Source organism: Megascapheus bottae, chromosome 2, assembly GCF_031878675.1.
Source record: "Megascapheus bottae isolate mThoBot1 chromosome 2, mThoBot2.hap1, whole genome shotgun sequence".
Taxonomy (NCBI): Eukaryota; Metazoa; Chordata; class Mammalia; order Rodentia; family Geomyidae; genus Megascapheus; species Megascapheus bottae.
The window spans coordinates 78,882,650-78,896,954 of record NC_143510.1 but is presented as its reverse complement, the minus strand read 5'-3'; the positions used below and the strand labels follow the sequence as shown (position 1 = coordinate 78,896,954).

The window sequence follows — 14,305 nt, the reverse complement described above, 5'->3', positions numbered from 1 at the left end:
AATGTTAAGAATAATTAATTTTTAAAATAATTTTTCTAATTTTCTATGGTAAAATTGTATCCATTTGTAGAAAAATTAATAAAAATGTCTTTTTAAGTAAAATCAAATGCCATTTTAATAAACGTTCAATAAACTGTCTATTCAAGGAGTAATAAAAGTATTATTCAAAAGACTAAACATAGAGCTTCCTTATGACCCAGCAATTCCACTACTTGGCATTTACCCAATCATCCAGAAACAAGGGCATACTAAATCCACTAGCACAATGATGTTCATTGCAGCACTATTTACCATAGCAAAGATATGGAACCAACCCAGATGTCCCTCAGTTGATGAGTGGATCAACAAGATGTGGTATTTATACACAATGGAATTCTATGCTGCTGTCAGAAAGAATGACATCACCCCATTTGTAAGGAAATGGAAAGACTTAGAAAAAATCATATTAAGTGAAGTAAGCCAGACTCAAAGGAACATAGGCCCAATAGTCTCCCTCATTTGTCATAATCAGTAGAAACCCTGGGCTCTCCTAGCAGACATTTACAATAGAACAAAATCTAGAGACATTAGGACAAATAGTATGACACAAAATGTAAGGACCTCCAGGATAAGGAAACAAAACCATACAATGGGTGACTGTTGTCCTTAATGTACTATGTTATCTCTCATCTCTTTTGCCATCCCTTGGTTATCTCATATTGTTACAATATTTCACCTTGTTATCTGATATATTTTATATGTGCTTAATTGGTTATCTGAAATTGGATAGGGAAGGGGGGAAAACAAGATGAGGGGTGGGAGTGGGTGGAGGGAAATGGGGACCAAGACATGAGAAAGGGTATCAATGTTTGTGAAGTAATGCACCTTCTATCTGGTGAATATAATGTAGCCCTTCTATTAATCACAATTTAAAAATTATTAAAAAATATTACTCAATAGTTGGTTGTTGTTTTGAGATAGGGTCTCACTCTGTTTGTAGACTAGGCTAGTCTCCTGCCTCAGCCTCCTGAATTACTCAAAGATTTTTGTTATTTTCGTTTTTTGTTTTTTATCTTTTTGCCAACCGTGGTGCTTGAATTCAGGGTCTAAGGGCCTGGGCACTGTCTTTTGTTCAAGGCTACAACTCTACAATTGAGCCATAGCACTACTTCTGGTTTTTCTTTCTCTTTTATGTGACACTGAGGAATTGAACCCAGGGCTTCATGCATACTAGGCCATATTTCCAGCCCCTCAAAGATTTTTAATAGGTATTTAATATTATATTTTCACACTATGAAAAATGTTGAAGTGGTAATATAATTATAAATTTCCATTGAGTAACAAAAAATGAGTATACTATTTTACTATAGGTGTATATCTGTATATCTATTCGTATACAATTTATAAACAAGAAATTCAATGTTACAGAAACTCCATCTGTTAACACAGTATTCATTTTACATTTTAAAAGACAACTAAAATAAATGGTCATTTTATTTGTGTGTGTGTGTGTGTGTGTGTGTGTGTGTGTGTGTGTGTGTGTGTGTGTCTGTGTATCTGTGTGTCTCTGTGTGCTAGTACTGGGGCTTGAATTCAGGACCTCTCACTCTTGCCTTCTGTTCATCCTGGTGCTCTGCTACTTGAGCCATACCTGCACTTTTGGCTTTTTGCTGGTTAATTGGCTGTAAAAATCTCAGATATTTATCTCAGGCTAGCTTTGCAATGAGATCCTTAAATCTGAAGCCTCCTGAATAGCTAGGATCCTAGGTCTAAGCCACCAATTTCAAATAGTCTGAAGAATCTAATTTTTTTTTTGCCAGTCCTGGGCGTAAGCTAAGGGCCTGAGCACTGTCCTTGGATTTTTCTCAAGGCTAGAACTCTACCACTTGAGGCTCCGAACCACTTCTGGCTTTTTCTAAGTATGTGGTACCGAGGAATCGAACCTGGGTCTTCGTGAATGCTAGGCAAGCACTCTACCACTAGGCCAAACTCCCAGCCCAAGAGCCTTAATTTTTTGATGCTCATATTTTGACCAGCTCTTTAATCTTACAGAAAAAAATGCAGAATAAAACAAACATTAACAAAAATATAAATCAGTTTTATTTTTGTCTAGAAGACTCCCAGGGAGGAGAAAAAGTAATGGCTGAGGTGTGAAGGCAGCAGATACAATGCCTAATCAAGTGTGAGGCTAGGAGGAAAAACATGCCTGGGGGAATCTAGACAATACAGCCCAGTTACAAGATAGGAAAACCAAAACATTAGCTGTGGGGAGGACTACTTAGGTCCTGGGGTAGTAATTGCCAGTTTGCTGGCTATATAAGTTTCAGTAATTTACCTATGGTAATTCAGGAAACAAAATTAACAGGCATGAAATACAGAACTGAGAATAACTTTAAATAATTGGAATATGAAGACAGTTAGTGGCTCAGATGTTCAAAATTGTAAAGGAAGTTCTTTTTAATTAAGAGAAAAACTTTACTGAGGAGGTTGGGCTTGAGCTGACAATGGAGAGATCTGGGCAGGAGAAAGAACACAGTGGGCCTTTTTTAGGCAGAGGAGGTGTCAACACTGCATAGTTCATGCAAACAGAAAAAATAAAATTTAATATTTTTTAAAGAGGAAAATAAGCTATTTTTAAATGGTCAAAATTTCTGAAATGATACTTCCTCAAAGAAGAAATACATATGGCCTATAATATACAAATATCTCAGCATCACTAGCTATCATGATACTGGCCTTGCATATAGTAACTCTTTTCATATCTTCATTCTGTGCCCATCAAACTAGCCCAGAACATCATCATAACATCTGCCACATTAATTTACAATGCCGCCAACCCAAGTTATTTCCTATGTCTAAATCTCACTACCCAAGTCCCCGTCCCTTCTTCTTTCTTGCTCCCTCCCAACTTGCTTTCTTGGCTGACATTTTCTCTCTGTTGGAAAGCAAGCTCAAGGAAAATATGTATTGTTCTCATCCATGACTTTCCTGAGCCAGTTTCATAATAAGAGCTCAACAGATATGTAATGGATTAATAGAAGTCTCTATCAAGAACTCAGTATTGAAAATGGCACTAGTCCATCTATTTAATCAATATATCAAATTCCTTCAATTTCTTCATCATTACTTATTTGCCTTAGAGTATTTACACAAACCTACATTTCATGTATCGCATTCCAATATTAAAAATACCCAAATAAAATCATTACCAGAACTAAATAAAATGTCTATAGAGAAGCATCTAAACAACTATAGAATAATAAATTAATTTCTCAGTCACATAGGAAAATGTTTCATTTGTTCAACAGCAAAATAGTATTAAAACAACAAGATCAAAGGCAATTAAATTATAATTTCTAATAAATTCAGCTATTACCTTAAGTGATAATAAAGTTGGTGAATTTTTCTTCACTGGCCTCCTCAGATGAAAATAGTACAGGGCCATTTCTAGGTAGGAATCTCTTATCAACCTACAATGACATAGGATTGTATTTTCTGAATAGATTCAGCATTCCTAAGTTCTTTGCCTCATTTGCCAAACATAGTCTGTGCTAATAAAGGGTAAACGTAGACAAAATCAGCATTGATTCCCAACTTACATCCTCTTTTGGCTTTTGGCTATAGACAAGACAATCTCCCTCCCTAAAATTAGACAGTATTGAAAATGAGTGAGTATTCAACTTTGTCTTGTGCTGGCAATAATACTATAGTAGACTGCTTTGAAGCCCAGCATGAAGACTCCTCTGAAATATTACAACAAACAGGCACTAAAGTACAGATTAAGATTAAAGCAACCATTCTTGAAAATTAGGCAGGTTCTCTGTCTGTCTGTCTGTCTGTCTGTCTGTCTCTCTCTCTCTCTCTCTCTGTCTGCCCTTTTCTATCTTCCTCGTTTCCCTCCATCCCTTCCTCCATTAATTAAAACTGAGAAAGAGTATGTAGTGATTAGTAACAGTATAGATTAGACGTATGTCTTAAAACAGTTTATTGGGGGTCACTTGAATCAGTGCTATTCCAATAATAGTGCTTGTACTCAGTATTGAGGTGATTTTTTTTCCAGGCCCCCTTTTCATTTTATTTTATTTCATTTTATTTTTTGCCAGTCCTGGGCTTGAGCTCAGGGCCTGAGCACTGTCCTTGGACAGAGCTCAAGGCTAGAGCTCTACCACTTGAGCCTCAGCACCACTTTTGGCTTTCTTCTATGTATGTGGTACCGAGGAATCGAACCTGGGTCTTCATGCATGCTAGGCAAGCACTTTAACCACTAGGCCAAACTCCCGGCCCTTTATTTTATTTTATTATTTTTTTATTAAATAATTTATTAACATTGATTTTTACATCATATTTAAAATGACATATTTATCAAACAAGTATTCAAGAAGGGAATCTTTATATACAATCCTTGGCACTTAGATTTTAGAACATAATTAAAATTAGGCTGAGGGTTTGTATGTCATAGATACATATTAATCTATGTAATAAAACATTATGTCTATAGTCATAGATTTTTATGTCTATGTAGTTATGTTTATATTTCCAGTACCATGTCCATAGCATTGGGTACGCAAATATTGAGTCCTCGCTCTTGTACTGTTTGGATCTAATAGCCACATATTAAAAATACCATGCACCGTTCCTTTGGTCTTGACTTGTCTCACTCAACATGATTTGCTCTAGATTCATCCACTTCCCTGTAAATGCTATTATTTTATCTTGTCTGTTGGCTATGTAGAATTCCATTTGAGGTGATTTTTATGTAGAATTAAGTTTTCTAGTCCTTGTACTGGTTACCGGGGTGCTATGCACACAAATACCTTTCACATATAATTCCACATCCAAGAGTAGAACTTTGGGCTCTAAATCAATAATTTAGTCAAGGAGGCCCTCAAAAGCCCTAGACTAACAGGATACCTTTGTATAGGATGGTTCATAGCCCAATATGTCACTAGGATAACCAGTGTCATCCACCATTATTGTAAATGTGTTGGATCAAAGCCAAGAGCAAGAGATCTGAGGATCAAGGTTCAAAGCTAGCCTGGCACAAAAGAACCTGTGACTCTTATCTCCAATTAATCCCTAGAAAACAGGAAGCGGGGCTTGGCTCAAGGGTAGGGCTGTAGCCTTGAGCTGAAGAGCTCAGGGACATCGCCTAGTAGCTTACACCTTCAGGGTGAAATCTGAGTAACTTTCAAATACATACTTTTGCTTCCAATTCTAGAGAAGCAACAGCTCAAGATTAAGTTAGGGATGTAGACTAAGCAAATAAGTAAAGAAGATGGAAGATGGAGGTTTTAACTATTCAGTAGAAATAGGGTAAATCTGTGATAAACTAAAGAGCCCATGCTTTGCTTAAATAAAAAAATTATTACAGTTATTTTCTCTACTAGTTGTTCTGCAGTAACCACAAACACTAGCTCTTGTAGATCACAAGAAGCTAGACTTCGAGATTTTTATGCAAAACTTCAAGAGTTACTAATGTGGGCAACTAATGTAAAACATCTGAAATCATCTACTAGGCCTCAAAATGAAAAAGAAAACTATGACCAAAAACTAGTCTGCCAGTAATTTTACATATCTTCATGTACTGTTGCCCTTAATCAGTACAATAAAAAAACTGATCAATTGAGGGGAAAAAAAGCCACAAGCAAGAAGTTGAAAAGCAAATCAGCAAAGCTGACAAACAGATGGGTCCCAGTCCATAAGCCCTACCCTGCTGAGGCAACTCATCCATCCACTCCCACTTTGAATAGTCCATGTCTTACAAGAACACAGAAGTTAGATCAACAAAATAGCAACAACACTGAAAGATATGTTTTTACCCTGAATTTTGGTCATTTTTCAAGCTTAGTTGTATAGCTTCAAAAAAACTGTCTAGTTGTATATTTGGAGATTTGTCTTCCATCAGCATTTGACGCTCTACTTTGCCTGTAAGAAGAAAAACGCATACAAAGGTGATTTTACTTTTTTTTTTATCACTTAGTACTTAAGACCAAATATCTCATGACCAAAATGGCCATAATAAAATTATGTAAATGTATTACATTAGTAGGAATTATAAATTAACCATCTACGGTTATGGTACAGTTATTTAATTTCAATGAATATATATCTTGATAAAAAGTTAGCAGAAATTAACCAAAAATTTTTCAACCATGAATAATGATGTAAGGCAGAAAAACAACTTCCAAGAACTATTTCAGAACCATTATTCATAGTCAAGTGGCTGATGCATACATTTTAGTCAGACATGAAACTTTATGCAAGTGTCAACTGTAATTATAAAAAAAATTATCAGTTTCTTAACAAAAGCCATATAATGAGTGATTATTGTGCTTAATATACTATGTTATCTCTCATCTCTTTTGCTGTCCCTTGGTTATCTCATATTGTTATAATATTTCACCTACCTTGTTATCTGATATATTTCATATATGCTTAATTGGTTATTTGAAATTGGATAGGGAAGGGGAGAAATCAAGATGAGTGGGGGAGAGGGATGGGAAATGGGGACCATGACATGAGAAAGGGTATCAATATTTGTGATGTAATGCACCTTCTATCTGGTGAATATAATGTAACCCTTCTATTAATTACAATAAAAATATATGAAAAAATTATCAGTTTTTTTTCTTTCTAGATAGAGATTTAAAAGAGAAAGAGTTATTTAATCTATAATCTAGTTTAACAGTGGTATCAAATGTGTCATGTTATTATACCCCTTGGAAAATCTGTATTTTGTTTATAGTCAAGAAACTAATTGTTAACAGAAAAAGCCTCACAAGCTGTTTCATAGTTCTGTCCCCCCCCAACATGCTACCTTTTTGAAAAAGTATTTCAGCTTCCACTTCACATTCTTGTATGGCAGATACTTTACAGAGCTTCAGTGCCATCTCAAAAAGATGAAGAGCAGGTAACCACTTTGAGAAGTCCTTCTTTTTATTATTGGCATAATATACTTGCTTGGCCAGTGCATGTCCTAAATGAAAAACAGTGGGGTAAGGTCAAAACAATAAAATAAGACATGTTAATTGTAAATTGTCAAGTTCCCAGACATTACTCATGCTCTTGTTAACTATTAAAAACTTGATGGTTTTCACAGCTTTTTAGTACCTAAGAAATATTTTAATGATTTATCTTTGATAAATCATGGCATGTTTTCTTGTTTTTGAAATAAGGATAGGGACCAGGAGTGTTAGCACCTGCCTGAAAAGCTAGCTAGACAGGTATATGTAGAAGTATAAGTGTCTCTGACTTGTCCCAGGAAAAAAAAAGCACAAGAGTATAACTGAGAAATAACTAAAACAAAAGCATGAGAATGTGGCCAAATGGCAGAGCATTTGTCTAGCAAGTGCAAAGTAAATCCAAATACTGGTTTAAAAAAATCAAGATAAATAAAATAAAATGAAGGCTAGAGGGAAGACAATGTGATTGAATATGATAAAAGTATATTATATACCTGTAAAAGATGTTATAATGAGGCATTATTTTGTACAATTAATATATGCTAATAAAAATAGGATTTTTAAAAAATTCCCATTGTTTTCGGTTGTTGGAGCAATGTCATTTTTCAATAAGAAAAAAAGCAGCAAGTTCAAAACAAAATGGAAATCTGAAGCATAGGATAGGACAAAACCAAGGGTAGGAGGAAAAAGGTAATAGCAAAAAGATGTTAAAAAAATTGGTGTTTGGTTGCCTCTCTAGTGTAATGACCAAAGATGGTGATGTCAGAGATTAAAAATAGGACCTTTTTCAGAGGGTTGTGGGCTTGAACTCTGCCTGGGCTCTGTCCCTGAGCTCTTCAGCTCAAGGCTAGTACTCTACCACTTGAGCTACAGCCCTATTTCCAGTTTTCTGGTTAATTGGAGATAAGAGTCTCATGGCTCTTCACACCCGCTGGCTTTGAACCACGATCCTCAAATCTCAGCCTCCTGAGTAACTAGGATTACAGGTGTGAGCCACTGGCACATAAGGAAAAAATTTTTTTTTTGCCAGTCCTGGGCTTGAGCTCAGGGCCTGAGCACTGTCCTTGGACTTTCTCAAGGCTAGAGCTCTACCACTTGAGCCTCAGCACCACTTCTGGCTTTTTTGTATGTATGTGGTACCAAGGAATCGAACCCGGGTCTTTGTGCATGCTAGGCAAGCACTTTAACCACTAGGCCAAACTCCCGGCCCCACAAGGAAAATTTTTAAGAAGGAAAGATACTCTCCGAAGTCTCTTCCAGTTTTAAACTTTCACAATGATCTACAAAACAATTTCCATGTTCTTAAAATGAGGTTATTAGTAGAGAAACAGCTGGAGGTTTCATGTTGCTTGCAATAAAATTTGCATATATTAATAGACAGTAATTTTCTTCCTAAAAAGTGCTGTAGTGGCTGCTTGCTAGGCTTTTTAAAAATGATTTTATGTGTAATCTACTTTTTAACCCAATAAGGAAGCTTTCACAAGGTAAGGTAATTAATGGGAAAATAGTCTTAAATAATGAGGATGCTTATTTTTGTTTTTATAAAAATAAACTTAAAATGCTATTTTCTATCAGAGGTTTTCACAAAGAAAAAATTGTAAGCTGTTCTATTTTTGTGACTCTATACTATACAAAAAAACTGTCAAGAAAGCAAGTCACAGATGACATGTGCTTCATAATATTGAAGTGCGCCTTTTTCCAGTAAACATCAGTTTTGTGAAGAAGTTGTGAAACTGATTTTGTTTTGACAGAAGGGCTGCTTTGGGTTTGTTTTTAAAGTCTGTATTTAATATAATATCCCAGAAAGCAAGCTGTTCGGCTTCAAATGAGTCTAAAAAGCAGCAACAGTATTGTCATTGAGTGGTGACACATCTTCAAGATTAGCAAGTCAGAAAAGCAGGGAATATATTTGATGTTACACAATCTGTGCTTTAAGCTCATGTAGAAATCAGAAGTCCTGATGACAGAACAAATTGTGGACTAAAAAAATGCAGAAGATTAGCTTTTACAAGGTTAGTGATGATTATACAGCAATGGTCAACAATGAAATCGTGGAGTAGAAAGAAGATAAGGGAAAGATTCTAGAAGAGATGGTAGCTTGAGCCACCCTTTCTGTAGTCTCTTCCCCAGTCCAATCCCACCCACTCTCCTGAGAAACAGTATAAATACTTGGGTCAAGGATCAAAAAGAGCAAAGAGCGTCCTGGAGAGACCTTGAAGGATATCTATGAGCTCCAGAGAAGGGCAGTTCTGGCTGTCTACATCCTTAGGAGTCCTGATAATAGAATATGTCCAGAGCTAAAGGATGCTGACATTTATTGTTCTTCCTGGTACCTGAAGAGGAAACGAGACTCTTGAAGGTTGGTGCAGAGCCAGTCAAAGAGGCAGAACTGTGACTGACCAGCATTGCCACTGCTGAAGTTAACCCAATAGCTGGACCTTAACCATAGTAAGCAAAGTAAAAGTCAAGTAAAGATCTGCAGCCAGCAAAAGGAAGAACAAATACAACTTCCAGAGAGGTTAGTTCACATTGGTGAAGTAAAACTGATGGAAGTTAGAATGACAAAGGAGGAAAAAGGTGAAAAGGCCTACATAGAAACACAAAATTATTAGGTTCTTTTGAGAGCACATGCTTATGGCAAAAGTCACTTACAACACAGATGTTATAAATACATGGAAATTCAAAGGCAAAAGATAGCAGACTTAGAACACTGAGGTAATATGAATATGTAGATATGAACAGCATCTTTAATAAGGCTCCTGTGGGCCAATCACTGGTATAGGAGTTGTTCTCATTTCATCTCCTCTGGCCCATGTGTCATTATCATTTCTGATATGGGCTAAAATTGGTGCTCCCTTTATATGTTGAAACTTAACCTCCACAGGGATATCATTATTAAGAGGTACAGACCCGGGCAGGTGATTAGGTTATGAACATAAAGCTTTCATGAATAGGATTCAATGTTTTTTAAATTTTTATTTTTTAATGTGGTTTGAGAGAGCCAGTTTGCTCCTTCCATCATCTATGAAGGCATCATGCATGAAGCAAATATACCTTCACCAGACACTAAACCTTGGGCCATGGGTTTCCAGTCTCTAAAGAAGAGAGACCTATGGAAATGAAATACATTAAGGTAACTAAGAAGTAAGAAAGAAAATAAGAAAACTAGGAGAATATAGTGCTTGGAACTTTAAAGATGAAGAGAATAGAAGTTACTAAGAAACATATGGACAATGCCAAATGTTGTGCAGGGACTATGTAGGCAAAATTAGACATGCACACACTGGAGTTGAAATTAGCTCCTCAGTGACTTCAGCAAGAGTGGGGTTTCTGTGATCTAAATCCAAAATGCAAAGAGATGAGGATCCCACAGATCATGAGGAAAGAAAAAGGAAAGGGAAGATTCCACCTTTAAGGAGCCTGGCTAACAGAGAGTATTGGGGCTGGAAAGATTTAGGAGTAGGTTGGTTTGCCTGCCTATGTATCTGCTTGAGACTTTACCCGTAAAGATTTAAATAAGATGGTGACTTCTTACTTTCTCCAACTATATTGACTAGCCAAATATCACAGACTCTGTTACATGGCAATTGAGGCAACTGATTATAAACTATTTGTTAATAAATAGATTCTGAGTATACATAAATAGTACCTCTTTGAAATGCACTCATAGGATAGTCTACCAGAAAATAACTTAAAATTTTAATAGTGATTGCTTTAGCATAACACATGTTTAAATATTCTTACCAATTCTCATTTTTATTTTGGCCAATAACATGATATGAGGAAGATACATATTTTTCAAAGGTTCTGATGGATTTGCATATTCAGTGTTTGCTGAAGGATATTCAATTGTTTCTCCAAAACTTAGCATCTGTAAAAGAAAGTTGTAATAAGCAATCAGTTTTCAGGATCTGAAATAAGAAAAAAGATAGAAAAGTAAATTTCTAAATCTTATGTCTAACCTGTTCAATAAGAATACTGTGAGCCTGCATCAAAAGAAATAGTTTGTCTGGTTTTGACGAAGGACATTCCTTGAATTTCCTAGCTTTCGTTAAGTCATCCAATAGAACTAGGCTTCTTGCCAGGGTTAACCAAGACCGAGGAGAAATAAAGTCATTTCCTTCAAGCAAGTGTATTATATCCTATTAAAATGAAATGATTCAGTTTGATAGTGCCTTTTCCAATTCACAGAAACAAAAGCCAGCATGTTTACTGTTATGCATTCAGTACCAAATGGGACTTAAAATTCTTTCATGTGGTTCTAACTGAAACAGTTCCCAAGTATAAACTAAAAAAGGTTTCCTTCCTACCTGAAGATTTTTTATAATATCTGCTTTTAAATGCTTTTCTTGTAGGCCTAGGATCACAGCTTGCATTAAGAATTCAGCCTCTAGCTCTTTGCTGCCTGCATTTTTTGCTTCCATACATACTTCATTGATGAGGCTCAAACAATCTGTCATGTCATTTTCTACAGAAAACAAACATGATTATTTAAGATGCATTTAGAAATGAGAAAGCATGTGTATATGACATCTCCCCAGTGTTTAGTAAAGGTGCATTGTCTAAGGTCAAAGAGCAAAACAATAGTAAATTTAAAAAAAAAACTAGACATGATACAGGAAAAAGAAATATGTTTAATTCAAGGAGAAGTATTTTAGGATATTCCAATGCTGTATGAGTATTAATATTACATGAAATAATGTAATTTAGGAGCTGATAATAACAGAAAATTAGTAATTACTGCAAGAACTCCATTTATATGTGTCATGTATAAACTCATTTGATTCTAATAATAATCCTAAGAAGTTGCCTCCATTTTCTAGAGCAGGAAATTGAGGCACAGTATGATCAAGAGATGTGGCTAAGAAAGAATGACTTGACAGGGAAGTGGCCAATCAAGCATTTGAACTCACACTGCAGGCCCCAAATCTATGCTCTTGCCCTACATGATCAGCCATCTTCCTACAGGATAAGAGACTTGGTCACAGTTATAATTGCTTTGCTGTCTAAGATTATCTATCAGTGCTATATATTTCACATTTACTGATACAAACAACACTTAAAATGTTTATTTTTATTTAACAACCTGAATTTTTAATTCTGGAAACAGATCACACTAGAAAGCTATCAAAAACAAACATTATAATTAAATATTTCCCAATAAAATGCTCTTCACCAATAAAAGCTTATTATAAACACATTAAGAAAAATTTGTACCTTTCACAATTCCAATGCCACGAATCTGGGCAACAAATGCAGTCACCAGGGCTAAGCGGCACCTCAACCACAGATGGATGTTGAAATATTCTCGAGCATTCAAGGAAACAGGGTCTAAAAACTCATTCTTATCTTTAATTTCTGTGACCTAATCAGTATTAAAGTGATGAGGTTATCGTCTCATTTAATTATGTCAAAGTTCTAGCCAGAGGCCAAACACAAGATAAAAGAAACATTGGTATTACTCCACAGAATGAAGTTTTTTATTATAGACATTATTCTTACATCCTCTAAAATATATTAAACAAATAAATAAAAACACCTACTATTCTCCAAATCTCTATTAATATTTCATACTGCTTTTCAGCTTTGCCTTTCTTGCCATACATATTGTTTAAACTAGGTTTGCAGTTTGAATTTTTCTGCAAATTATATTACCAGAAGGTTTCATGGCATTAAATCCTTTGTAAATATAATGTAAGGGATGAAAATAATAACCATCAATAATCTTTATTGAGTGCTTATTATGTGCCAAGCACTGTGCTACATGCTTTATCCACATCTCATTTAGCCCTCCTAACAGGGAAAGAGAGTTATTATTTCCATTTTTCAACATGGAGAACTGAGACTTAAAGAGGCTAACCATCTTGGTTAAACACCATCAAGTTTTGGCAGAGCAAGGACTCTAACCTACCTCCACCTCAGTTTCAAGTTTACTGTGTTACATTTCAAATATGTATCACAATTTTTACCATGCTTGTTACTGAACTTTATGGTGTAGATAAATGTCCAGAGCTACTGGGAGGGAAACATACAAGCAGCTTTCTCTAAGGGAGGTCAACTGACACTTGGGAACTTCAAAATTAACCAGAACAATCCTAATTTTTCTAGAATTTCCTGCTATGTGTCTCTGGCAGCTCATAAGGTCCAATCAATCAGCAATGCCTGTCTGTGCAGGGACAGATTACTGGGGACTAACGGGTGGACAGAAGTGAAATGGACAGAAAAAGAGAGCTATTCTTGGTACAAAAGTACACTGTGAGAAAAAGGCCCAGGAGAATAATTAGAATGTGTCAAGTACTCAAGTCTAGTATTTACTTTAACCTACAGGAAAAAAAATTACCACCAAAAAAATCTCTCCAAATGTACATATTTGGTAATTAATGAAAAGTTAATCCCAGATCATCTCAGGATTTCTCAAATTTAGAACTCTGACAGCCATTTTCAGCCAGATAATTGCTGGGTGGGGGGCTCTCTCATATAGTATAGATGTTAGACAGCATCCCTGGTTTCTATCCAGAGCGCCAGTGACACCCCCTCCAATTGTGACAACCAAAATTCTCCAGACATTGCCAAAATGTCCCCTGAGAGATGAAATTACTTCCACTGACAATAACTATTGTAAGTCTATTTTCTGAATTAGATTTCTTTTTAGTATTATTACTTTTAATATAGTTAGAAATGAGACTCTATTTAGAACAAATCATTTTGCTAATTTGTAATGCTGCTAGATATTAGAAATTTCATTAGTAATGCTAGAAATAAGGAGTAAGGATTCTATGGGATAAATCTTTTTATATTATAATCCTAAAGAATCTTGTATTGTTAAATTAAGTCATCTTATCAAAGCCCAATCAAGCCAAGTTCTCAAATCCAAAGTAGGAAATAACTCAGGTGTCATACTGGCAATGCCTGGGTAATAAATTCAAAGTGGGAGGTATTGAGCCTTGGGAGACAACAATGTTTGCTGTGATAGACATCCTGCAATGATACATCTTGACTATTATTATTTATAATTCTGCCAGGTCATAAATAAGATTACAAAAAATGCAGAGATTTTTCTCAAAGTATTCTACTCAACAAGTAACATCAGTGGAATTGAAATGCATATCAATTTCCCTGTTTTTTCTATCTTATTGTCATCCAGATAATTATTAATTTCATAGCATGCCAAGTTATCATATGTATATGATGAAGAAATAAACTTCTATGGATAAAAGTTAAGTTCATACATACAGAATTTCCTGAAGAAATAGGACTTTCTTTGTCATCTTCTGTCTTTTTTTTAAAAAGTTTTGAATCTTGGAGAAGGTTAAGTGTGGAACATATTATTGCAGCACTGAAATTGAGAAAATATATTAGATGTA

General features: G+C 35.3%; 1 protein-coding gene across 4 annotated transcripts in view; it reads right to left on the bottom strand.

Annotated features, from left to right (window-relative positions):
* The window catches only part of Cfap54 (cilia and flagella associated protein 54), a 270,425-nt gene that overhangs the window by 59,109 nt on the left and 197,011 nt on the right, over positions 1 to 14,305 (bottom strand). For all 4 annotated transcript variants that reach the window (XM_090328446.1, XM_090328444.1, XM_090328445.1 and 1 more), the window contains 8 exons: positions 14,175 to 14,277; positions 12,159 to 12,306; positions 11,252 to 11,409; positions 10,904 to 11,083; positions 10,686 to 10,812; positions 6,797 to 6,955; positions 5,799 to 5,904; positions 3,356 to 3,449 (listed from right to left, as the gene is read on the bottom strand). In XM_090328446.1, the coding sequence (XP_090184572.1) occupies positions 3,356 to 3,449; positions 5,799 to 5,904; positions 6,797 to 6,955; positions 10,686 to 10,812; positions 10,904 to 11,083; positions 11,252 to 11,409; positions 12,159 to 12,306; positions 14,175 to 14,277 (1,075 nt within the window). The remainder of the gene's footprint in view (positions 1 to 3,355; positions 3,450 to 5,798; positions 5,905 to 6,796; positions 6,956 to 10,685; positions 10,813 to 10,903; positions 11,084 to 11,251; positions 11,410 to 12,158; positions 12,307 to 14,174; positions 14,278 to 14,305) is intronic.